The sequence below is a fragment of the Nelumbo lutea genome, chromosome 3, assembly GCF_056320005.1.
Source record: "Nelumbo lutea isolate HS-2025 chromosome 3, American lotus-T2T, whole genome shotgun sequence".
NCBI classification, from domain to species: Eukaryota; Viridiplantae; Streptophyta; class Magnoliopsida; order Proteales; family Nelumbonaceae; genus Nelumbo; species Nelumbo lutea.
In genome coordinates, this window is record NC_142686.1 from 26,607,297 (window position 1) to 26,634,327 (window position 27,031).

The 27,031-nt window shown below is 38.1% G+C and overlaps 1 protein-coding gene across 1 annotated transcript; it reads right to left on the reverse strand.

The window, feature by feature from the left end:
- Window positions 1-1,004: 1,004 nt before the first annotated feature.
- Window positions 1,005-26,565, reverse strand: CLPP3 (CLP protease proteolytic subunit 3). Its single transcript, XM_088976643.1, has 5 exons — window positions 26,012-26,565; window positions 25,671-25,785; window positions 22,748-22,923; window positions 1,854-1,949; window positions 1,005-1,736 (listed from the first exon to the last, which is right to left on the reverse strand). The coding sequence occupies exons 1-5, from the start codon at window positions 26,261-26,263 to the stop codon at window positions 1,443-1,445; spliced, it is 933 nt and encodes a 310-aa protein (XP_088832769.1). The 5' UTR covers window positions 26,264-26,565; the 3' UTR covers window positions 1,005-1,442.
- Between the last annotated feature and the right edge of the window lie 466 nt (window positions 26,566-27,031).

Below are 27,031 nucleotides of genomic sequence, written 5' to 3' on the forward strand. Positions count from 1 at the left end.
TTGAGTGCTTTACATGGTTTTCAAAACTGGACCGGACTAGATGGTCGGACTGAAAAACTGGGAATGACCGGTTCCGTTTTACCCCAAAACTGTTATTTTGTCAAAAACTGTTGACTTTGTCAGCAAATCACTGACCCAGGCAGTCAAATCGTTCGAACCATCTGTTTGGCTGTTTTGTATTTTTTATTTATTTTTTTATTTTTTGTCAGAATGGGCCATCCATTCGATTTGAACAGTTGAACTGTTTGACCCAGGAACCGAATCCCCGACCGGTTCACTGTCCGATTCGGTTTTGAAAGCCTTAGTGCTTTTATATAACTGTAACACATTTTCCTTTTCATCACCGTTTACTTCACATAAATCATAAATTAACGACAAATACACAAGATGAATGCTATTGTCTTTACAGAGTTTAATATAAGACCATTTTTTATGCGTATATACTACACATCATAATTTGTAGCCAAATATCAACTGTTTCAAAAACTTTCAATTATATATACATTTTTCTCTATACACTGTATCCGTGTACCTTAATCCTTAGAGAATTTGATTTTCTGGTGATGCACTGTCCAATTACTTTCTGGATCAAACGGCTTCTGAGCTGCCGAATAATTGGCAATTCTAATTGTTGATTTGCCTGGTTCTAGCTGATACCTTGGAGTCTTGGAGATGTTTGCCAATTGCCGTTCTTCCCAGAGATCTTTAGGTTATTAGCCATAATCAAGCATGGGATATAGATGATTTTACATTCAAATTTCCATCCATTTTTTCATGTTGGGTTGCGTTGATTATTTGGTGATAGTGATACACCAGAGCAAGGAAAGGTTATCAAAATATTGGAGATGGAGAACTTCGATATGAAACCAGAGTTCAGGATTTTAACGGACTAATTGGCAGCAAATTAAACCTTTGATCGATCCAATATGATTATAAATCCCGCAAAACCCAGTTTCAATCAGTTCAAACTATGAGACTAAAATTAACCATATTAATTCAATATCTACGGACAATTCACCACATCTTATATTGAAGAATGTAAGAGATGGATCTTTGTCATATTGCAAGTTTTTGGTGCACATTAGCTGTTCGCTTACCATTTTACCTCTGTAAATTTCTCTTTGAGGTTAACCTGTCACCTTACAAAGTACAATGAAGCAACAGCATTGTTAAAATTGCAAGAAACTAGTTTTTTTGTCATAAATTAAATTGAAAAAGAAGCTGATCTCTTCATTAAATAGGTTTCAGATTTTGCCAATGGAGCAACATCAGCAAAGATGGCAATGGTAAGACGATTTGGACAACGTAGCAGAATAAAGATATATCCCCTCATCTAAATGTGAGATGCCCTTATCCAAAGGACCAGTTATTGGGACCTCTGAAGGATACTTCTTCCAGAGGTGATAATAATACAGGCGGTCAGGGTGGAGCTGTTCCATCTCTCATACAGGAGCAGGTGATTCCTTTTCTTGCTCATTACCCCTTTCCCCATCATTTCCTTGGCCTCCACTGAACCCATTCTGTAGAATCTTGTTTTCTGATGGTAAATTCTTTCTGGCTTTTCTACTCCCTTCAATTTTCCATAGATCCCACACTTTAGTTTTGGGTGGAGGCGATGAATCTGCAATTGGTGCAATCAACCCTGGCTTGCCATCATCAATAACTGCATCCACTAATCCATATTCCTTTGCCTCCCAAGGGTTCATGAAGTTGTCACGGTCAGTATCCACTTCAATCTGCAAGTACGAGAATGAGAAAATATTAAGTAACAAAGGAATTCAACATAAACTAGTAAATCAGGTAATGAAACAAACAATAGTAGACGGATAAAAGGGTATTATTGGACAATAAACCTGCTCCTCGGGCTTCCCTGTAACTCTTGACAGTATCTTGTTCAGCTTAATTTTGTGGTACATCATTTCCCTTATTTGCAGCCCCATCTCTGTTGCCTGGAACCACATAATCCTTGAGTAAGTTAAAGGAAGTCTTACAAAAGAAGCTAATAAGTATATGTAAACCATTAGTGGTGAAAAAAAAACAAATGGAAGACCAATTTCCACCAAGAGGCAAGAAAAAGAACACAATCAAGCTTCAGCTAAATATCATCACTAAAGTTTGCCTTCCCAACTGAAGTTAAAGTGCATCTAAATCACAAATAGAAACCAATTTACATGGTTATGCTCATCGTTTTAAGAGGCTCAAGCCTTGAGGCATGAGGCTTATGCCTCGAGGTGAGGCTCACAAATTTTGCCTCAAGGCTAAAGCTTCACAACTTCGATGCGAGTCTTAAGCCTTTGTCGGGATGAGGCGTAAGCCTCAAGCCTCCAGGAGTGAGGCATACCTTGAGGCGCAAAAAGGCGTAAGCCTCAAATATTAGTATTTATTTAGCGATTTAATGCATATATTTATATATATTTGATGCATTTTTTTAGTTCAAAATATATGGAAGAAGCACTTCAATAATTATGAGTCAAGTACATAAATAGTAAAAAATGAAAAACCAATTGGAGAAATCAAGTTATATTATTTTCTCTTAGTGTTTTAGGAGAGTTCAATGCAAAACAGGCCAATCAAGTTCTTGGTTTCTCTTGGATATATCAAGTGATTTTTCTTATTATTCTAATTCTAACATCCTAGGTTTATTATTTTTCTCATTTCTTTTCCTAATGGATTTATTTTCTTTTTATTGATTATTTTTTTTGCATAAACCAAATTAACTACTAAGTTATATTCTTTCTTCTAAACTATTGAATGACCATAAATCTAATATCCAATTAAATGGATGATTCTTCATATATTTCCTTTCTTCCAAATTGCTCATTTGAATTATTTGAGAACTTTACATTTTTAAACATGAAATGTAAAATGTTTATAATTGTTAGTCGATTCCTTATTAGTTTATTTAATGTATCCATTGAAACTTATTGCTTATAAACTTTTATAGATATTTATACCTTCTATCATTCTAATTTATTAGTATATTATATGATATTTTCATCAATTTAGAAACTTTAATTAATTTTATTCTTAAGCTTCAAGGTTTACACCTCACCTTTTTGGGCCATTACGCCTCAACTACACCTTAGTCTTTTAAAACCTTGGATGCCTGATGGCTCACTTTGGTAAGATCTCTGGCTCACATTGTAGTAGAGACTTGGGTACGAACCCTGCCTTAACCCAGTGTTTTAAAAGCACAAGGCGCAAAAAAAGCACAAGGGCCAATTTGCGCCTGAGGCACAAAGTGAGGCACATGCCTTTTTAAGAAAGGCACAAAATTACAAAAAAGGCTAAAAATTAAAAAAAAAAAGTCAAAAAATTCAAAAAAAATGCCCAATTTCTAAAAAAATGCAAAAAAAATCAAAAAATATTAAACATAGTGTTAATAAAAAATATAAACTTAAATTTTAAAATAAATGAATTAAAAAACCTATTATTTTAAATTAAAATAACATGTAAAGTATATTCAAATGAAATTTTAAAAATAAAAGCTAACTTAAAATAAATGAATTAAAGCATTTTCAAGCATGTAAAACCCACAATCTCTTTTTTCCTTAATTGCATTGCTTCAAGTAGTTAATGTGATGTAAAACAAATTGCATTCTTGATTCTCTGAGTCGCCTTTGTACCACGCCCCTCGAGGCAAGCCCGAACAAGTCTATGTTAGGGTTTGAAATTCTTATTTCTCACATAAAAAATAATGATTTTATAACTTTTATTGCCTTTTAAGAAGATATTTTATTGCAATGAATGAATGAACAACATTGCCTCGAGAGGCGTGGTCAGAGATCCAGGGGCGGAGCCCCCAACCCAACCATTAGACTCAAAAAAAAAGCAAAAACAAAAAGTTTTAAAAAGGCGTAAAAGGGGTGCACCTTGGACCTGGGCGAGTCGCATACCCCAAAATACGCCTCACCTGTGAGCTTAGGCGCGCCTTTTAAGTCACTGCCTTCACCAAGGTTGGGAGATCATGGGACGGGCTACCCTTTGTTGTGTAGCCCCATGGAGAGAGAGAGAGAGAGAGAGTTGGGATTCTACCCAACTCAAACTCTTCTTTGAGGGAGAGTTCCTCCTACAGAATGGGAGTTTGATAGTATGAGAAACAAAGACTTTTCTTGTTATTCCATGTAATCTCTTAAAATCCTTTTATACTTTTTTTATTACATTGTAACACATTTGCAACAGCTTCTTGCATCCTTAGCTAAGTTCTTGGTTCTGGATCTTCTTCGTTTGTTGGTGGTTGCTGACGTTACCTCTTTTTTCTTTTCCTGAAATAGGTGTTTACCACCAGCTTGGGTTGGCTCCCTGAAGAAGTCCCTAATAGAGAGAGAGAGAGAGAGAGAGAGAGAGAGAGAGAGAGAGAGAGAGAGATTCCTTCATAAAATGCTTCTCTTTGAACTTATTTGTCAAACTCTGTAGATATATAATCATTCATTGCCCAAGCAGCTCCTTAAGTAATAAGGACCATTCAATTTAACATGGTCCTTTAAGTCATCCTTCTCTGTATATAGCACGACTCATGTACCATAGATTTACTAACAAGACTTAAAAATGAATAATATATATATTCAAAATGACCCACAGGATGACAAGAAAGGAGTTTGAAATGAATGCATAGATTCATGCATGCCAAAGAGGCACTTTGAGGGGATGGCAAGAGGTGGCAGATGCTCCTCTTACAATCATAGTAGAGGAATGAACTCCACTAGCAGCATACTTTTGGAAGCTAGACATTTCCTATATTTCAAAAATGTCGACCAAATCGGTCCAAATAACCAAAAAAGGACAGTTTTTTCCTATTATGTCGATAGGATGTTGACTAATGTACATTAAAAATATAATATATTAGTATATTATATTATTATAATACAATATATTAATATAAATTATTCCATTAATAATTTCTATTTAACATTTCAAATAAAATATTTATAAAAAAGGAATAACAAAATATAAAGACAAAAGAATAAATAAATTACTTTATAATATAAAACACAAAATATTTTTCAAGTAATAAAATATTAACTAGTTAGTATTTTTAAAATATTTGTTAAAATCAGAAAATGTTTATTAAATTTTATAATAAATCATATTCTACATTCAATATAGAAAAATCAGAATAAATTTATTAAATTTTATACTAAATCAAAATTTATTATAAGTTTAGTATTAAAAATCATAATAAATTCATTAAGTTTTATAAGAAATCAGGATTTATCAAAATCTTAATACCATAAAAAGGAGAATTAGTTTATTAAATTTATAATAAACCATAATGTATTGTAACTTTAATATTTAAAAAATCAGAATAAACGTATTTCTATTTACTAGTGTGAAATAAATATATTAGAATTTATAATAAATCGGAATTAAAAATAAGAAAAGAAAATATCAAATAACCTTGTAAAAACATCAAAATGCATAATAAATTAGTAAATCATCATTTACTAATTTGTTATTGATCTTAGTTTCTTAGCTTTATATAATGTTGGGAATAAGATAATAGTCTAGAAACATGTATTAATGCTTCTTTTATCATTTTACTAAATATCATTGCATATTTCCACATATTCATAATATTTCCACGATGTCTCTAATTTTTACAATATTTCCCCTCGACATTTCCGACATACGTCCTATATTTTGGTAAGCGACATTTCCATCAACATCGACATTTTAAACCTTGCTTAAGAAGGCGGCTCAAGGAACATGACAACAGTGACATAATGAGAGGGAAGCTAAACAGTTGGCTAGAGAGTTGGTGTGGAGTGAAACTGGACCAACAGAACAGCTAATAATGTAACGAAGTTACTTGCAAGACAAGGAATCAATAGGGAAGCTTTGTATTTTTTTTATCAGTAAAAAGAAATCTCATTAATGAAAAAAGAAATTACAGGGGTTACAATATATGAGTAGCCTCAGCTACCCCACTACAATGTAATGTATCCACTATTAAATTGATTTTTCACTCTTACAGTTGAGCCTAGAAGAAGTGATCCCTGTTCACCCCTTGTTTGGCTGCTCTATGGGTCCACCAAATTGAAAGCTGCATGTCCTTGGATAGACTTTTAATCTTCTTGATGTCATTTCTGAATACCCAGGGTGTGCTGTCATGTTGTTTTAGTCAATTGATGATAACTTTGGAATCCCCTTCCACAACCAGCTTTCCACCCCCATCTGCTTAGCTTTTTGTATCCCATATACCATTGCCTTCAGTTCAGCTATAGTGGAATTTCCAATTCCAATGGGACCCGAATACAGTCCCAACACATTTCCACTTTCATTTCTTATAACCCCTCCAATTCCAGATCTTCCTGGGTTTCCAAAACTGCTGCCATCAAAGTTTAATTGATAAAACCTGGTTCAGGGAGCACCCACTCCTTCAGGACCTGCTTTTTTGCCGAGGAAGAGATGGCAATTGTCCTTCAATTCCTAATCATGTCATCCACTGTAAATTTTGAAAATAAATTCAGTGTTTTCACCCATGAGATCACCTTCATCATAATACTTTCTATCAGTTCTGCCTTGCATATTTCCTTATCTTCAAATATTCTCCGATTTCTTTTCTCCCATAGCACTACTGCCCTTGTGCATCTCCACAGTATTCTCCCTCTTCGCTTTGGCCATCTAAAAGTAGATGGCTCAAATAATCTTTCCAAGCTCACTGGGGTGTCCCACCTGCATCCAAAAACAAATCCCAAATGCTACTAGCAAGAAGACAGGAAACAAGAATAAGAAAGGCATTCTCACCATTTGACTTACATAAACAGCACAAATTTAGTGAAAGGCACCAACCAAGTCTTTTCCTCTGCATCAGATCACTAGTGTTAATTGCACTATGATAGACTTCCCAACAAAAGGCACCCACTTTGTGGGGGATAGATCGACACCAAACTTCCTGTAGAGGAAAGGGTTCCCCAGGTTGGGCAAGAGAAGACAAAGACTAGAAAAAAGAGGCACAACTGAAAACACCTGAAGGATGAGGAGACCAAAGTCTAGTGTCATGTTTAGAAGTGTCTAGACACACCCCTTCAACATAGTTGTCAAGGCGACATCTAGGCGACCAGGCGCCCTTTGAGGTTCCCCTCGCCTAATCGCCAAGCAGTTTTCTACTTCCTACTATAAAATACTTTTATATTCATTCTTTTTTGAGATTATAATTATAAAATAGACATTATTAAACTAAAATAATCATTGTGTTTATATACTAATTTCTTTTCATTATTTTCTTATTTATTAGGGTTTAATCAACACAAACATTGCTAAATGTTGTATTGAACCCTCAAAGACTTAAAAACCTGAACCAATAAGAAAGAACTTAAAATTTTATCTAATAAGCACATTTTCCTCTTCCATATATTCTTCTTCTTCTACTTCTTCTTCTTCTTCTTCTTCTCGTACCAATACTTTTTATTTTCTTCCTTTCCTATAACAAAAATAAGGGTTCAGCCCCTATATATTTTTAATTTTATTTCCTTCAGTAGAAAGCCTTATGTGCTGATTCGGCCAAGCTTCTTGTGAAAGGAAGAGAAGAAAGTTGGGGGTTTCAGCAATAGACAGAGGAAATGGAATAAAATGAGAAGGTCAACTAGGATAGTGATACATAACCCTAGCCGCCAGCCCCTCATTCTATTTATAATTAACTTAAATATGGGATATTACAAAGATGCCCCTAGTAGGGCGGCAAATCAACTAAGTAATTACAATTCTTTTAAAAATAAAAGACTAATGGGCCCAAGGCCCAACAACTTCTTAATTTAAAAGAAAACAAACTAAACATAAATCGACCCAACATAAATCAGCCCACTCAACACTCCCACTCAAGTTGGGAGTAGATGTCACACATTCCCAACTTGCGTAGATCATGTTCTAGCTTATTCTTCGCAACACCTTTTGTGAGAACATCAGCAAGCTGCAGATCAGAAGAAATGTATGGAAGACAAACTTCTCCAAAAGTTACCCTTTCTCTGATAAAATGTCTATCTACTTCAATGTGCTTAGTTCGGTCATGCTGGACTGAATTATGAGCAATATTAATTGTTGCCTAGTTATCGCAATATAGCATCATAGGTTCTTCTGCCTAAACATCGATTTCTTCCAACAGAGAACGGATCCAGAGAAGTTCTGAAACTCCATGTGCCATGGCCCTATATTCGGCTTCTGCACTTGATCTTGCCACAACTGTTTGTTTTTTACTCTTCCATGAGACTAGGTTACCCCCAACTAGGGTGCACACTCCTGAAGTTGATCTTATGTCATCGAGGCATCCTGCCCAGTCCGTATCTGTATAGGTCTCTAGCTTGAGCTGTCCATGATCAGTAAACAATATGCCTCTGCCTGGATGTCCCTTCAGATAAGCAAAGATCCTGTCAACTGCCTTCCAGTGCTGGTCTCATGGAGCATGCATGTATTGGCTCACTACACTTACTGCATAGGAGATGTCCGATCTTGTCATACACAAGTATAGTAGCCGACCCACAAGTCTTTGGTACCTCCCAAGGTCCTTTACTGGTTCATCTTTTGATGCACTGATTTTATGGTTCTGATCAATGGGGGTGTTAGCTGCCTTTGTTTCAAGTTTCCCTGTTTCTTGGAGAAGGTCCAAGACATACTTCCTTTGAGAGATAAAAATTCCATGTTTCGATCTTGCAACTTCAATGCCCAAGAAGTATCTCAGTTCTCCAAGGTTCTTAATCTCAAATTCCTTATGCAGGTTCCTCTTCAGACTATCAATCTCACTCAGATCATTCCCAGTGACAACAATATCATCCACATAAACAATTAGGATTGACACCAAGGATCCCCTGCGCTTCACAAACAAAGTGTGATCAGATTGAGTTTGAGTGTAGCCAAAAACAATCAAGGCCTTTATGAATCTGTCAAACCATGCTCTGGGAGATTGTTTCAAGCCATATTAATGACTTCTTTAGCTTGCATACCTTTCCCTTTTCAGCATTATCATAAAAACCAGCTGGAAGATCCATATACACCTCTTCTTGCAGATCCCCATTTAGGAAAGCATTCTTTACATCCAGTTGAAACAAGGGCCAAGAGTATGAGGCAGCAAGAGAAAGGAATATCCGAACAGAGGTCATCTTTGCAACTAGCGCAAATGTCTCTAGATAATCAATGTTTAGGTCTATGTGTACCCTTTTGCAACAAGTCTTGCCTTGTACCTCTCTATACTTCCATCTGCCTTATACTTTACTGTGTAAACCCATCTGCATCCAACTGTCTCCTTGACTTCTGGTAGGTCCACAATCTCCCATGTCTGATTCTTAATCAAAGCCTCCATCTCTTCCTGCATAGTTGTCTTCCACTCAGGCTTGAAGAGAGTCTCACTAACACCCTTGGGTATAGACACCGAATCAAGAGAAGAGAGAAAATCACGGTAGGAGGAGAAAATCCACTATAGGATAAGTACTATGAGATACAATGAGCAGTGCACTTTCTCTTCCCTTTTCTAAGAGCAATAGGGAGATCAAGGTTGTCTGTAACAGTGTCAATAGGATCAATGGGAACTGAAATAGTGGGATCAAGAGGAATACCTGAATCCGTATCAGCCGAATCTGGAGTCTCCAAGGGATCGACAGAAAGTTGTGTGAGTTCTGCTGTAGTGGAATCAACCGCCTTATGGAGTCTCTATTGTGAGTAATGCTGTGAAATGGAACGCAAAGGAGGTGGCAAGGTGGGTGACATCGGGTGGTGGTCAAGCATAGGAGTAGACACAGGAACTGGAACTGGGAGAGGGATAGACTGCTAACTTACTTCCCCAAAACACTCCCCCTGAGAAGGATCCTTTGAGAAGAAGTACGTAGATTCAAAAAAGGTAACATCCATAGTAACATACCGGTTCCCAGAGACTGGATCATAGCAACGGTACCCTTTCTGATTCTCTGCATATCCAAGGAAAACACATTTCTTTGCCTTGGGATCAAGCTTCGAACGGTAAGGGCCAAGAATATGTGCAAAGCAGACACATCCAAACACCCTTAGAGGAATATGAAACATCTCCCCTTGAGAAAAAAGAAGGTTGAATGGGGTCCTGAATCTGAGTACACGAGAGGGAACTCTGTTAATCAGATATACTGCCGTGAGAACTGCATCACCCCAAAAACGAACCGGAACTGTGGCTGTGATCATCATGCTTCTTGTTGTCTCAACGATGTGTCTGTTCTTCCTCTCTGCAACACCATTCTGCTGTGGACTATAGGACCAACTGCTCTGATGGACAACACCATACTCTAACAGATACAAGGCAAGATGTCTCTCAAAATATTCCCTAGCATTGTCAAATCTAAACATCTTTATTCTTGTCCCTAACTGTGTTAGTACCATCTGGTGGAATTGCCTCACCAAGGATGGTACTTCATCACGTGATTTCATCAGGTAAATCCAGGAATATCGAGAGAAATCATCCACAAACAAGAGAAAATAGTGATAGTCGCCCATAGAGGGAACATGATAAGGGCCCCACACATCCGAATGAATAAAATCAAAGGGAGAAGAACAGTTTTTATTACTAGGTTTAAAAGAGTGTCCACAATGTTTTCCAAGTTCACAACCCTCACGCTTCAAACTTGACAGACTCACAAACTCAAACAGTTTTGGAAACAAACAACTCAAAGAAGAAAATGATAAATGACCCAGACGGTTGTGCCAAAGCAAAATCAAAATCCAGTCCAAGATCCTCTTTCCAATGATATAGCAAAGCTCCTCCTTGCATCTCGCCCTTCCTTCAAAGATACTTCTATTTCTTTCTTTCTAAACCTCCCAACAGACTGAAAGGAACACAGGATCACACAATTTTTGAAATTTCTTATTCCCAAGTAGCCTTGTCCAAGATTAAAAAAAAATAATAATGAAAAAAAAAATCTATGGAAGATCTTGGTGACCAAAGCTCAAAACCAAAAAGTTTGAAGAAAATTCCCAAACAAAATTTGTGTAGCAACATCCAAAGCTGAGATTAAAAAAAAAATTCTCCCCTCCAATTCACAAAAACAATACCTTCTAACCAATTGAAACCCTCCTCTTAAGTGATCTATCTTGAATGAGAATTGTTAGAATAATGTTAAAATAACTTAGTTGCAAATGTTAGAGCCTGTTTGGCTAATTAAAGTGTTTTTCATTTCGTTTTTTTATTTCTGCTATGTCTGTTATTGTACTCAGGGGCACAAGGGTCTTTTCCCTTGTTATTTTTGTTGCCCTATATATAGTAAAATAAACACTGGCGCCGCCAATACTGTTACATTGCAAACCTTCTCTCTTCTCTCCTCTCATCTCTTCTCTTCTTCTTTTCTTCTCTTCTCTTCTTCTTCCTCTTATCTCTGGTCGGCCACACTGTCAAGATGATATCAGAGCGGGAATCCTGATTAAAAGTGAGCAGATCGATCAACCCAACTGTCAAGAGAAGATCAATCAACCCAAAGAACAGATCAAACAGACTAGCAAAACAGAAATCTGATTCTGGACTACAGAATAGCTACAACTGGTACAGTTCTCCCTATTTTTCTCTTCTTCACTCTCCTTGGTCATGTGCCGAGTGAAAACCCTATGAATCTGGGGCAGTTAAATGTTGTCGAACCTGTGTAACCCTAGTTTTCTTGGATCGTGTGATCCTGTTCATGTGTTAAGACAACTGTAGGTCAAGGTGTATCAAAGGATCGTCTACTTCTCCTTCAAATGGATCAAGGGCGGATCAGTTGTTCCATTCTCCCTGTCCCAATGTTCTTCCACCTTTACCTCCTCGTCCTATCCTCAATCCCAAGGTGTATCAAGGCAAAGATCCAGAAATGAGCAGATTGTTTCTCCTACAACACATGAGCCTCATACACTTCCAATCACAGATGAGACAACAGGTACAGTGTCTTACAGGTTGCTTTCTCCTTCATACTTTGCCTATCTATCTTTTGTTGCTTCTAACCCTATTCTCAAGTCTGTGTCAGAAGCTCTTAATATTCCAGAATGGAGGGATGCTATGAGGTCTTAAATTGATGCCCTACACAAGAATGACACATGGGAAGTGGTTGATTTGCCTGAAGGGAATGATCCAGTCGGTTGCAAATGGGTCTTTACTATCAAATATCGAGTTGATTGCACCATTGAAAGGTACAAAACCAGGTTGGTTGCAAAAGGCTATACAGAGACATATGGGATTGATTATCTGGAGACCTTTGCACCTGTTGCTAAGATGACATCTGTAAGGGTTCTTCTATCTTTAGTTGCTCACTTTGACTGGCCCCTTTATCAATTGGATGTGAAAATGCATTTCTAAATGGTGAATTACATGAGGAGGTTTATATGTCTCTTCCTCCAGGGATTTACGAGACTAATATGAAAGGAAATGTATGCAGGCTGAAGAAAATCCCTTTATGAACTAAAACAATCCCCTAGAGCATGGTTTGAGAGATTTAGAACAGCACTTGCTAACTTTGGTTATGTGCAGACACAATCTGATCATACTCTTTTTATGAAGAGGAGTGGACCTCGGGCAGTATACCTCATTGTATATGTAGATGATATTCTGTGACTATTAATGATGTTTCAGGAATTCATGATCTAAAATCTTTCCTCCATACAAAGTTTGAGATTAAAGATTTGGGGGAACTAAGATACTTCCTCGGCATAGAACTTGCTAGATCCAATGATGGGAGTCTTATCTCCCAAAGAAAGCATGTTCTTGACTTGCTCTCTGAAACTGAAAATATGGGTGCTAGACCAGTTGCTACTCCTATTGATATGAGTCATAAACTCTCTGCCTCAGATGGGACATTGTTAGAAGACAAAGGAATCTTCCAGAGGCTTCTTGGGAAACTTTTGTACCTATGCATGACTCGGCCAGATATTGCATATGCAGTCAGTTGCATTAGCCAATTCATGCATGCTCCCCGAGACACTCATATGGCAGCAGAAGAACGAATCCTATGTTATTTGAAGAGCTCCCCAGGAAAAGGAATTATGTTTGCCAAGCATGGTCATATGAAACTTGAAGCCTACACCGATGCTGACTGGGCTGGAAACATTGATGACAGAAGATCTACTTCTGGGTATTGCAGCTTGGTGGCTGGTAATGTTGTTTCTTGGTGAAGCAAGAAACAATCGGTTGTCGCTCGGTCTTCAGCTGAAGCAAAATACAAAGCCATGGCAAATAAAGTTTCTGAACTATTATGGCTAAAATCATTGATAAAGGAACTTGGGGTTGAAGATGACAAACCAATGATGTTGTACTGTGATAATCAGGCTGCCATCAACATTGCTCACAATCCAGTGCAACATGATAGAACTAAGCATATTGAAGTTGATCGACAATTCATTAGAGAAAGGATCTCTTCGGGTGATGTATGTCTTCATTTCATCTCATCTGAAGGACAATTGGCAGATTTTCCAACCAAAAGCATTCCCAAGGCAAAACTTCAGCATGATACTAGCAAGCTTGGCATGATTGACATCTATGCTCAGCTTGAGGGGGAGTGTAGAGAAAATGGGTCGAATGGCCCATAGGCTGTTTATTCTTTCTTACTGTTTATGTTCTTTTCTGTAATGGGCCTTATTCTGGGCCCATCCTTTCTATGTTATGTTCTTTGTAATTTCTTGCCCAACTAAGGGCCTCCTTGTAATTATTCAAATTTATCTTAATAAAATAGTGTTAGGGCGCTGAGAGGGTGTAATGTTCGAAACTCTCACTCTCAAAACCCTCATTGCCGAACTCTCAAGGTTTGTTTTCTTCAGTTTTCTTCACCCTGGTAGCAGTTAAATCCAAGTCTGGGGGAGATAAGGAAAGGGATATGAAGAAAGAGGCTAAGAAAAACCTAGTGTGTGAACATTGCAAGAAGCCTAAACACATTAAAGACACTTGTTGGAAATTATATCCACATCTGGTTCCAGCAAAACTCAAACAAAAAGGGGAATGCCAATATCGTTGTTAACACTAATAGTGCCGCATTAACAACCTCAAGAGGCACTCCTCTAGACACCCTAGTTGTTGTCCAAGCTGCTCTGACACAATTGGAAAGTGAAGTTAGTAACCCAGTCTCATCTCCTCAGCCACCATCAACTGCTCCAACCTCATCATTTGCTTAATTAGGTAATTAGGCCTCAGCTTATCATGCTAAAGCTCCAGGTAATATAGAACATTCTTGGATAATAGATTTAGGAGCATCTGATCATATGACTGACTTGCCATCACTTTTCTCTACCTATCATTTATCATTTGGTAAAGACAAAGTGTCCATTGCTGATGGATCCCTTGTTCCTATTTCTGGCAAAGGAGACATCAAGTTGTATGATGCCATTTCCCTATTCTCCGTCTTGCATGTTCTTAAGCTTAATACTAACTTGCTCTCAATTAGTAGCATTACAAAAAAAACATAATTGTTCAGTAACCTTTTTTCCAGATCGATATGCTTTTCAAGATCTAGAGACAATGAAGGTGATTGGGACTGGTCGTAAGACAAATGGAATCTACCTACTTGGAGGAAGTGCTCATCAGGAAGATAGTGAAAATATGAAATCCTTTGTTTCTCAATCTGTTGATCAGGTGATGCTTTGGCATAATATGCTGAGTCATTTATCCTTTCAGGCCTTGAAGAGTTTGTTTCCTAATTTATTTGAATCTATTCAGATGTCTAGTTTGGGGTCTGAAAGTTCTGAGCTTGCAAAACATTGCAGGACAACTTATTCATTAAGTAATAGCAAAAGCAATATTCCTTTTGAAATTGTGCATACTGATGTTTGGGGACCCTATCATACCTCAGCCATGGGAGGGTACAAATATTTCCTGTTATTTGTTGAAGATCATACTCGGTTTTCTTGGATTTATCTTATACGTTCTCGAGATGAGGTTCCTGCATTAACCTAGATCTTAAATCAAATGATTTTAACCCAATTCGGGGTTAAAATTAAAATTTTTAGATCCGATAATGCAAAAGAATATTTTGCAAACCCATTAGCCTCCTACATGCTTGAACATGGGATTATCCATCAGAGTACCTGCCTACATACACCACAGCAAAATGGGGTTGCTGAAAGAAAGAATAGGCACATATTAGAGGTAGCCAGAGGCATTATGTTTACCTCAAATGTGCCTATATGTTTCTGGGGGGATGTTGTTGTTACAGCAGTTTATCTCATCAATCGGATTCCCTCACGGGTTCTTGATATGTGTTAGAATAATGTTAAAATAACTTAGTTGCAGATGTTAGGACCTGTTTGGCTAATTAAAGCATTTTTTATTTCTGTTATGTCTGTTATTGTACTCAGGGGGACAAGGGTCTTTTCCCTTGTTATTTCTGTCACCCTATATATAGTAAAATAATCACTGGAGCCGCCAGTACTGTTACATTGCAAACCTTTTCTCTCCTCTCCTCTCTTCTCTTCTCTTCTCCTCTCTTCTTCCTCTTATCTCTGGCCGGCCACACTGTCAAGATGGTATCAGAGCGGGAATGTTGATTAAAAGTGAGCAGATCGATCAACCCTACTATCAAGAGAAGATCGATCAACCCAAAGAACAGATCGAATAGACTAGCAGAATAGAAATCTGATTCTGATCCTGTTCGTGTTAAGACAACTATAGGTCAAGGATGACCTGTCTTCTCAATGGTTTGAGTTGACTATAAGTAAGAAGGATCTCTCCTGCTGATTAGTGGTTGTTAGACATTCTAGAATTCTGGTAGGTGGGGACTGTTAAAACTATACAGGTCTGAAATCTACCGAATATTACCTCAGTTTTTGTCCGAAATTTGGTACTGTTTGTGCTCAATCTGGTTGGTAAACCCGAGTGTGTGGGTGTAAACTGAGTGGAGCATTGTTTTGTGGAGTAAGGAGGGGTCCTAAGTCCTGTGTTTGGGACTGATTAACTGCTTGACCATGTCGACTGAGAATTCTACTACTTCAGAGATCTTAGGGAGCCACAATGGAGTGAGTGGGGGAATGGATATGAGCTTTCCCATTGCTGTCATTCCCTTTGATGGTCTGAATTACCTTGAGTGGTCTAGGGGGTAAAACTCTACATCACTACTAGGGGGCGAATAGGATACATCAATGGGAGAGTAAAGGAACCGAAGTATGGAAGTGTTGAGCATGATAGGTGGAACCAAGAGAACAGTATGGTGATGTCTTGGCTCTTGGTCTCAATGCTGCCACAAGTAAGGAAGACTTTTATATGGGCTGAAACTGCTTGTGAGATAATGGGAACAAGCGAAGTCCACTTATTCAGAACAGAGACACTATGCCAAGATATATCAACTACAAGCTAAATCTTCTACTTGCAAGCAGGGGGAGAGGAGTCTCTCGATGTACTATTCTGATTTGACATCAATATGGAAAGAACTTGATCACTATCAGAATGTGAATTAGAAGTGTGATGAAGATCCAAAGGCCTATAACTCACTTGTATCATAGCAACAAGTGTTTGCCTTCCTCCTAGGGCTGAATCCGTCATATGAATCCATCAGGGTACAGATCTTGGGTAGTAAAGACTTACCATCAGTCCAGGAGGTGTATGCCATGGTCAGTCAGAAAAAAGCAGAAGAAGTGTGATGAATGGTGTAGAAGGGGAGTTAGTTGCCCTAGCGGTCCAGGGAAATTCAGATACAAATGTCGGAGGTGGCTTAAAAGGGGTGACACTCGGAAAAAATAAGAAGATAAAAGCAAACTTTGGTGCACTCACTGCCAGAAGACACAACACACGAAAGATACATGCTAGGATCACCATGGAAAACCTAAATGGGCACAGGATTTGGGTAAGAAGTCAGCACCGGATCAGGGCAAGAAACCAGGCCAGCATAATCAAAAAAGGTATAACTCAGCTAATATGGCATCGACAGAGACTAGTCCTTTTGTAACTCAGGAGAGACATCCCGGTTCTGACCCCAAGGAAGATATTATCAACTCCTTCCGTGAACATTTGGAATTGTATGGTAGGACTCTCCGTCAGGTGGATTCTGGGCCTATTCCTTCTACCTCATTTGTGTCTACATCAAGTAATGCCATAGCCTTCCATGTGTCATCTCATACTACTGATTCACCTTGGATTATTGACTCCGGAGCCTCAAATCACATGACCAGTAAGTCAAATTTGTTCCAGACATGTAACCTTCTCTCTGGGAGAGATAAGGTAAGACTGGCTGATGCTTCTTTTTCTACCATAGCTGGCCGAGGCACCATATCTCTCCCTCTTGGCCTTACTCTTCCTAATGTCCTGCATGTTCTGAAATTACCTATTAATTTGTTGTCCATTAGTAGTCTTACTCTTTCAACTGCTCAATCACATTTTTTCCGTCTTCATGTATGTTTCAGGATTTGACCTCGGGGAAGATGATTGGTAGAGGAAGCATGGTGGATGGTCTCTACGTGTTGGAGAATAATGCTGGTCTAGTGGCGACTGAGTCCACAAGTTCACCGAGTGAGAGTCAAGCCTATTTATGGCATAGTCGTTTAGGTCATCTTTCTTTTGAGTCGTTTAGGTCATCATCCTTGTCAGTGAGTCAGTTACAATGTCAAACTTGTCAGTTGAGTAAGCATTGTAGAAGTTCTTTACCTTTACGAAATAAAATATATGAATTTCCATTTCATATTGTTTATTCTGATGTTTGGGGCCCTGTTACTCTACCTACTGTGGCTGGCTATAAGTATTTTGTTACTTTGATTGATGATTATTCTCGATACACTTCGGTTTACCCTATGCGATCTCGAGATGAAGTGCCACAAATTGTGAAAGATTTCCAACGCATGGTGTTCACTCAATTCCAAAAAAATATTCATATCTTCTAGTCGGACAATGCAAAGGAATATTTCCATAGTGATCTCACGAAGTTCTTTGCTTCGAGTGGGTCACTTCAGTGAAGCTCTTGTGCCAGGACACCCCAACAAAATGGTGTGGCTGAACGAAAAAACCGTCACCTTCTCGAAGTTGCTTGTGGCTTGCTAATTCATATGAATGTGCCAAAACAGTTCTGGATGGATGCAGTATTGTGTGCGACATATATCATCAATCGCATGCCCTATCAGCTACAAGAGTATAAGGGCCCACATCAACTCTTGTTCCCTATAGCCCCGCTGTCCACCATTCCGATGCGTGTTTTTGGGTGTCGTTGTTTTGTCCACAACTTGTCACATACTCGTGGTAAACTTGACCCTCGGGCTATTCCTTGTGTTTTTCTTGGTTACCCTTCATCTCAAAAGGGATATCGTTGCTATGATCCCATTGCCCGTAAGTACTATGTTTCCATTGATGTTTCATTCTTTGAGAGTCAACCGTTCTTCTCGGTTTCTCCTCAGGGGGAGAGTAGGGTTGAGGGAAACAGGCGACGACTTAGATTCAACTACCTCCTTTACCCGATCCTCCTCCGTTCTGGATTTTTCATCGTCGCCATAAAAGCCAGCAGAGTTCAAGAGCCGTGGAGCCGGACACTATGCAACCAACATCATCGGATTCACCCGAGGCAGATCCATCTCATCAGCCAGGTACACTTGCTCCAATTGCTCCTTTAAATGTTGATTCACCTGTCACCAATGATCTTAATATTCCTATTGCTAAGAGAAAGGGTGTTAGATCTTGTACCACTAATCATCCTATCTCTAATTTTGTGTCCTATGAGCATGTTTCACCTTTGTACCATGCCTTTCTCTCTTCTATGGATAGTATCCCCATTCCTAAGACCGTGGCAGAAGCTTTGTCAAAACCTGAATTGACAGATGCAATGCAGGAAGAAACTGATGCCTTACACAAAAATGGTACTTGGGAGTTGGTAGATCTTCCTGAGGGGAAGGAACCAGTGGGGTGCAAGTGGGTGTTCACAGTGAAACACAAAACTGATGGAACTGTTGAAAGGTACAAGGCTAGACTGGTAGGAAGAGGCTTCACACAGGTATATGGAGTGGACTATGCAGAGACTTTTGCTCCAGTAGCGAAGATGAACTCTATCTAGATTCTCCTTTCCTTGGCAGCAAATCTTGATTGGGATCTTCACCAATTGGACATCAAGAATGCCTTCTTGAATGGTGACTTGGAAGAGGAAGTGTACATGACCCAACCCCCAGGGTTCTGTGCCAAAAGCAGTGAACAAAAGGTGTGCAGGTTAAAAAAGTCCCTATATGGGTTGAAACAATCACCTCGGGCTTGGTTTAGTAAGTTCCATTTAGAAGTCCAACAGATGGGATTCAAACAATGCCAGTCAGATCATACCCTGTTTGTGAAAAGAGGTGAAGGTAAAATTACAGCTCTTATTGTATATGTGGATGACATAGTGATCACAGGAGATTGGGAGGCTGAAATCCAGAGACTAAAAAAATTCTTAGCCACTAAATTTGAGGTGAAGGATCTAGGCCCCTTACGATACTTTCTTGGAATTGAAGTTGCCCGCTCTCACAAGGGCATCTTTATTTCCCAACGGAAGTATGTACTAGATCTACTAGAAGATACAGGCAAGTTGGGGGTAAAACCATCTGATTCACCTATTGAACCTAATCACCATCTGGGAGACAGTCAGGGAGAGTTTTTGAAAGATGTAAAGATGTTCCAAAGACTCGTGGGGAGACTTTTGTATTTGTCTATGACCAGGCCTGATATTGCCTATGCGGTGGGTGTCCTTAGTCAATTCATGCACAGCCCGAGGACAACTCACTTTGAAGCTGCAGAGAGGATCTTGAGATATCTCAAGAAGTTTCCTGGAGCTGGTTTGTTGTTCCAGAAACACGGTCACTTAAAAGTGGAAGTATGTACTGATCCAGATTGGGCAGGAACAACCAATGACCGAAAATCTACCAGTGGTTATTGTGTCTTTGTAGGAGGAAACCTTGTCACATGGAGAAGCAAAAAACAAAATGTGGTGGCTAGATCCAGTGCGGAAGCAGAGTATAGAGCGATGGCTCATGGGGTTGCGGAAATCATGTGGATAAGAAATCTGTTAGGTGAACTGGGTTTCGCAATAAGCAATCCTACGCCACTCTACTGTGACAATAAAGTTGCCATCAATATTGCTGCTAATCCAGTTCTGCATGATAGGACGAAACACATTGAAGTGGACAAGCATTTTATCCGAGAGAAACTTGAAAGTGGAGAAGTGTGCACACCATATGTCAGCTCGGAAGAGCAACTTGCAGATATCTTCACCAAAGGTCTTCATCATGTGCGGCACAAAGATTTGTGTGACAAGTTGGGCATGATTGACATCTATGCTCCAACTTGAGGGGGAGTGTTAGAATAATGTTAAAATAACTTAGTTGCATATGTCAGGGCCTGTTTGGCTAATTAAAGTGTTTTTTATTTTATTTTTTTTTTTTTTTGTTATGGGATCTTTTCCCTTGTTATTTTTGTCGCCCTATATATAGTAAAATAAACACTGGCGCCGCCAGTACTATTACATTGCAAACCTTCTCTCTTCTCTCCTCTCTTCTCTTCTCTTCTTCTTCTCTTCTCTTCTCTCTTCTTCCTCTTATCTCTGGCCGGCCACACTGTCAAGAAGAATGATGTCCAAACCACCAACCAAACAAAGGCCTCAACTGTAGGAGGAATTGAATTCCTCCAAACACCCCTGATTGGGGTCTTCTCAACCTAATTCCTTGCCAATGCTTTGTAAAAGGATTTAACCAAGCAATACACCATTCTTACGCTCTTTCCACCATCTTGAATCTGATCTTTCTAGCTGCAGCTCAACTGTTTGTAGTTTGTCCAATAACCTTAGATGCTCCTCCACTTCCCTAACCAAGAGAGGTCTTCTAAAAGTAGGGCACCAAACCACAACACCTTGATTTACTTCAAAACATTTTTTTGATAATAAACAAAGAAGAAAATTCATTAACAATAAAAGAAAGATTACAAAATAGAATGTGATGAGAAAGATTCACTTCAAAACATTGAGCAATCGAGATATTTTTCTCACTTTATCTACAAGTCTTGGGAAAATGTTACAAAACCTTCCAACCCCTATCCAATCATCTTCCCAAATTTTGATTCTTTCTCCAGACACTCACTCCATAAGAATGTGTCACCTCACCTTCTTGGAATCCCAACCAAAACTAACCACCCTATATTTGCAAGTAATAACTCCTCCATAAAGATCCTCAACCCCAAACCTCCATAACCATTTCTCCAACAAAGTTTTGTTAAAAAGTCTGACCTTACAAATCCCCAAACCCCCACCCTTCTTAGCCCTGTACACTCACTCCCATTTAACTAAATGAAATTTTCTTTCCATCACCTTAATATTCCACAAGAACTTCCTCTGCATCCTTTCAATTTATTCTGTCATTGAGGCTGGGATTTTGAGCAAGGACAAATAGTAAATAGGTAAGCTAGAAAGAGCACTCTTGATTAGAGTGATTCTACTACCAAATGATAAATATATTCCTTTCCACCCAGCCAATCTTTAATCAATTTTATCTAAAACCGGCTGCCAAGTTGATGACGCTGAAGCTTTTGCACCAATTGGAAGAGCCAAATATGAAAATGGAAATTCACCCACTAAACAACCCAAAGCTACTAAAGAAGGTTTGCATGAGAAGCAAAGAAGTTCCTATTCAAGTTTCCAGAACAGCAAAATAATTGAGCAAAATCTGAGAGTGTTAAGTTGGAGTTTAGTATTTTCTTTTCCTTTTAATAAATTTTATTTTACAATTAAAAAAAAAACACTTCCTAGTCTGCATCACCACTCTATGGAAGAAGAAAGGTTCAAACATAGTAATTTATAGAAGTATTAAGAGCAGTGTATATGTTAACATACAAATGGTTTGCAACCAATTATGATTTGTTTAGTGGGGGAGGGGGGGGGAACTCTCCTAAATGCCACTGATTGGATGGAAAAGAATTGTCTACTTCTCACTCAAAGAGATGCAGCTTAAAATCCATGGCTAAGCTTTCTTTGAAAGAAAGAAAAAATAATTAATAAAAATGTTGGACTGAGAACCGAAAAGGACTTATTTAAGCGCCCGTGATTTAATGATGGGTCATGGGTGTGGAACTGAACTGAACTGAACAGAATGGTGAAATAGGATTCATGTAGCCAAAACATATAGTTGGGACAAGGCTTAGATGATGATTGGACTGGATAACAAACAGTCTTGGTCCTTTGCAGTTGGCAGTTGACAGAATTCATGCAGCCAACCCGAAACAGGAGATTGTGAGCTCCTTAATAGCTGAAGCTGATGTTTGATCCATGTTATTTTTTTAATTATGTTATCCACCAAAAATACAAAGCAATAAATCATTCAGTTCAGCAACTTCAGGTGTCATCAAACGGCTCTGGATATTGACAATTGGCTAGCTAAGTATATGTCAAATACATCTGGGACAAGTTAGGGAATGAATGGAGATTATTATTTTTCTCAATTTTGGAGAAAAGAATTTGGAGTACCTTTTGAGAAACCTTTTTTTTTTTTGCATCTCCTTTTAAGAAACCATCCTCTAGGAGTTCTCTTTCTCATTTATATATCGTAGCAGCTCCTAGTTGGATATTGACAAATGGGTAACCAAGTATATGACAAATACAGCTGCGACAAGTTGGGAAGTGCATAGAGATTTTTTTTTTCTCAGTTTTGGAGAAAACAGTTTGGAGTACCTTTTGGGAAACCATCCCCTATGAGTTATCTTTGCCATTTATATATTGCAGCAGCTCCTAGTTGGAGGTTTTAATAAATTCCACAGTATTTTACCTGTTTTTTCCTTCTTTTATCTGATGCCTATATCAAGCTTGCATGCTTCTCTATAATTGACAACAAATGACAATAAAACACTAAGCAGAAAGTAATTACTCACTTTTCCTCCGGCAGTTCCAAGTGGTTGATGGATCATAACTCTGGCATTTGGCATGCAAAACCTCTTTCCCTTAGTTCCAGAAGCAAGAAGAAATGCACCCATAGATGCTGCAAGACCCAGACAAACAGTAGAGACATCTGCCTTGCACAACTTCATCGCATCATATATTCCCATTCCTGAATGTAGCAATAAATTGAAGGATAGTGACATTATCAATACAACAAAATAGACTTCTTTGAGTGTGGTAGTGGGAAGTTCATAAGGGGTTATCCTTTTGCCATCATGGCATTGTCATGATCCAAGGTAGAAATTTTCAAATATAACTATAATGAGTTTTTTTATGAGTTAAAATAATAAATGGATTATAGAAGCACTAAATTGTATCTAGCACAAAATAAGATAGACAGTAAACACAGGAATTAATTCTGAACAGAAGAATTACAACATCATGCATTACCAACCAGCCATAACCATTGTATACTTAAAATCGGGAAAAAAAAACAGATATCTAGCTAGTGTAGAGGAATATCACGACTAAAATCTCCAAACCATTTGTTAAGAGACTTAATTGAAACACATTCCTATATCCAGTCAATTGTATGTATGCATGTTCATGCTTTTGTGTATGAATGAAATATTTTGTTTTTCCCAGGTAACTCAGCTTCTTCATGCTATAATAGTGTCATTGCTAAAAAGGACATGCATATTCATAAAGATCATTCTTTGGACCATAGATCAGTTTATTGGCATTCTGCACCACAACCATGATCTCACAAGTTCAATCCAAGATCACATAATAATACAAGTGGACATAAATTGCAAGTTCACATGCTAATACAACTGCACCACAATCAGTACACATACTAATCAGACGGGCATAAAGGTTCTTCTAAACAGTTGAAAAAGACATTACCCAATGATGGTCCCAGAGACCGGGAGTATTGGGAGGGGCGGACTGGATGCAGACCTAACCTCTAGCATTGCACAGTGGCAACTTGCAGCATAGTTACCAAGGTGTCACCTAGACAACACTTTATGGGGGTTCCCCTGGAGACCCACCTGTTTTTTCCATGCATGTTAGGTGCCTGCCTTTCCGTAAGGCACCAGATTAGGCACTTACACCCGCCTACCCATAAGGCTTAAAGTACCAGATGTGTTATAAGGAACCCTTGGAGTGGAATTACCCAATGCCTTCATCATCTCCTTCAGGATCATCAAGTTCTTTATGTCACTTTGTAACTTTGGTAATTTTTTATTGCATTTTCTTGTTTTGTGTGCCTTTATCCTTTCAGGGCTGTGGCAGCCTCAAATAATAGGAATTTTTTGGTTACTGAATGAGAAAATTTAAATAGTATGGAAACTTGACTAATTCAAGGAATAAATAAATAAATAAAGAAAAAGTTTGAAATTTTTCTTCATTATAATAACTTGTGTCAATCAAAAATCCTATGACTTGTTGTAATAGTGTAAGTTCTGTTAATTTGCATGTAAAAAAAATAAAAAACAATTCATCATAGGATTTTTGCTTAATGTCTATGGTGAATTGAAATAAAAATGAAAGCTAATAATTTGAACCCCATTGGCAAAAAGGTAAGGTTCAGGTTGAGCTTGCATATGCCTTGCTGCTTTGTTTTACGAAAGTGATTTTGTTGTATAGAATAAATCACTAGAAATAATATTGCTTTATGAAAAGAATGATATAATATGCCTTGATTTCATTACGTCCACCTATTATTTATTATTTTTCGATATCAAATGATAACAACGTGAAAATATGTTAAATACCAATATGGATCAATTCCTGTAATTTTTTTCTAAAAAAATATCATTTCATGATCTATACGACTATACCTATGTGCCATCTAGGTGGGGACTTGAGCACTTAGGCGAAAGGGTAGGTGGGTGCTAGTTTACCGATAAAAGGTAGGTATGTAATTGTTGGACACAAAAGTACAATATCCAACTGCAAATGCCACGTAGTTCAGTTTTACCAGGTCTAATTAACAACCTTTTTATCAACTTTGAACTAAAACGGAACAGGATTACTTAATTCTAGGAGGGGTAGGCTCCCTAAATATATGACCTTGAACTGGTGAGTGGTGACTATGTATTTTGAGCTCATAGGATTTTTTTCATATCCAAATGGAAGAAGAGGAAGGAATTTAGCACCACAATTGTATTTACCATGAAGAGCAATTTTCTTCTGTTTCTCTCTTTTGCTTCTAACTAACAAGCTGGTCAAGAAGGGAAATGCACAATAGGTACAGCAGGATTCCAATCTCTTAGGTTAAACAGACTACGAGTTGAAAATACTTCTACCAACCAGCAAGACGGTTGCTCAACCCTAGCTAAATGTATTTGAAGAATCACTATGCTGATTGGAACAAGCATCCAGGTGATATGACCGAGTTGATTGCTTTACTTATCAAACGCAAAGAAGTGAACATGAGATCAAGCATCAATGGTGCTGACACTTTTTTTTCCAATTTATGCTTTCTTTTCCAATCAATATTTAAAAACCAGTACAGATAGAAGACCTCCATCAGGGTAAGAGAAAAAACTAGCCTTCCATAAGGATCAGCATCTATCACTATGTTTATATTCTTCACCTCATTCCTAAGACTCAGTAGTGGACTGGAAGTTACCTACATAAAATCAAATGTGGCTTTAAGCAATATGATTTTCATTAATTTAAAAAAAAAATTCTCAGTCAAAACAAGCAAGAAAAATAATTCAGGAATTCTGCATAAAATGAATATAAAAAACTTGACCATACAATTTTGTATTGACGAACTTAGGTTAAAAAGAAAAATGCCAACTTAAATATTATAAATATTAGTCATCGGCAGGTATCCTTATTAATAGTCAATGAAAGATGAGAAAACACAAGGAGAGAAGACGAAGAAGCGAACTTTAGGCATACCAGCAGTTACAGAGCCCCCAGGTGAATTTATAAACAATTTAATGTCCTTTGTCTGGTCTTGGGCATCAAGTAATAACAGCTGGCTGATGATCAAATCCGCAGTCATGTTATCCACCTGCATCGCAAATTACAACACAACATATGATTATCTAACACCGTTTTAAATGAGTAAAAAAGATACATCTAAGAATATTGAAGGGAACAGGTCTCTTCAAAACTGAAACTGCCTTTCTACATCTTTGAACTAAAATTAGTTTGAATAAAAACTAATTGGCAGAAACCCACCTCAAAAATTTAGAAGTTAACGGAAAGGAAAGGTTTGCATGTAATAAGAAATAAACCTGAGATCCCAGAAAAACAATTCTCTGACGAAGGAGCATATTTGTTGCATCAAGCTCTTCGAATTTGGGCAACCAAGGAACAGCAGAGTTGGATATATTCCAGTCTGTCGAGAGGGTCCTTCTGGAGCTTTTTATCGCCTTAATGGAAATGGGTTGTCTCCTAGGAGTAGTTTGAGTGATAGGATTGAACTTAAATTGGGTGAAGACGCCATGAGGGAAGCACACAGGTCGTGAAGGTGAGGTTGTGAACATCTCTCTCTCTCTCTCTCTGGTTGGCTCGCGGGAGGAAGAAGATGAAGGCTTGCCGGCTCGGTGATAAATTGAAGATTGGGTACAGTTCAAAAGAGAGTATGAAACTTCACCGTCGCGTGTAGATTATAACTTCGATTCTTCATCGCTGGTTTGCCGATCTGAGCTGTTTGTAACCCAAAAAGATCCAACAGATGTTATCAGGTACTCCACTGAACCACTAGTCCTGCGTCTTGTCTTGCATGCGATGCCCAGGACCTTGTGTTAGATGGGATCCACTCAAGGATATCAACGGCTCTGAAGTGGCTATATTCCAATCTTATGTTGTAAGGCCAACTCATTGTTAAAGAACAAAGTACCCGATCACCTTATTTTTGGCTTGAAAAGAACCCGTATCACCGTATGGTGTCTGAACTTTGGAGCCGGTGGTGTTTGTCGCATTCGGTCACGCCCGGATCCAATATCCAAAATATCGCACTTGAATTCGGATTCGGAATAAGTCCAAACCCGCCTTATTGTCATAGAAGCTTTTTTTTTTTGTAAAATTATCATTGAAGCTAAGAAATTTTGAAAAGCTTACAAAGTGATTATATAAAATATTGAATTTATTATTATAAACTTCATAAACTATATAGATATTTATAAATAAAATATTTAATAATATCTAACAAAAATTGAAACCCATGTAAAAATAAATAACGTTGATAATTTTTAAAAATATTTAATAAAGCATAGTAAATTCACTTCTCTCACCTGGAGAGTCGGTGTGTA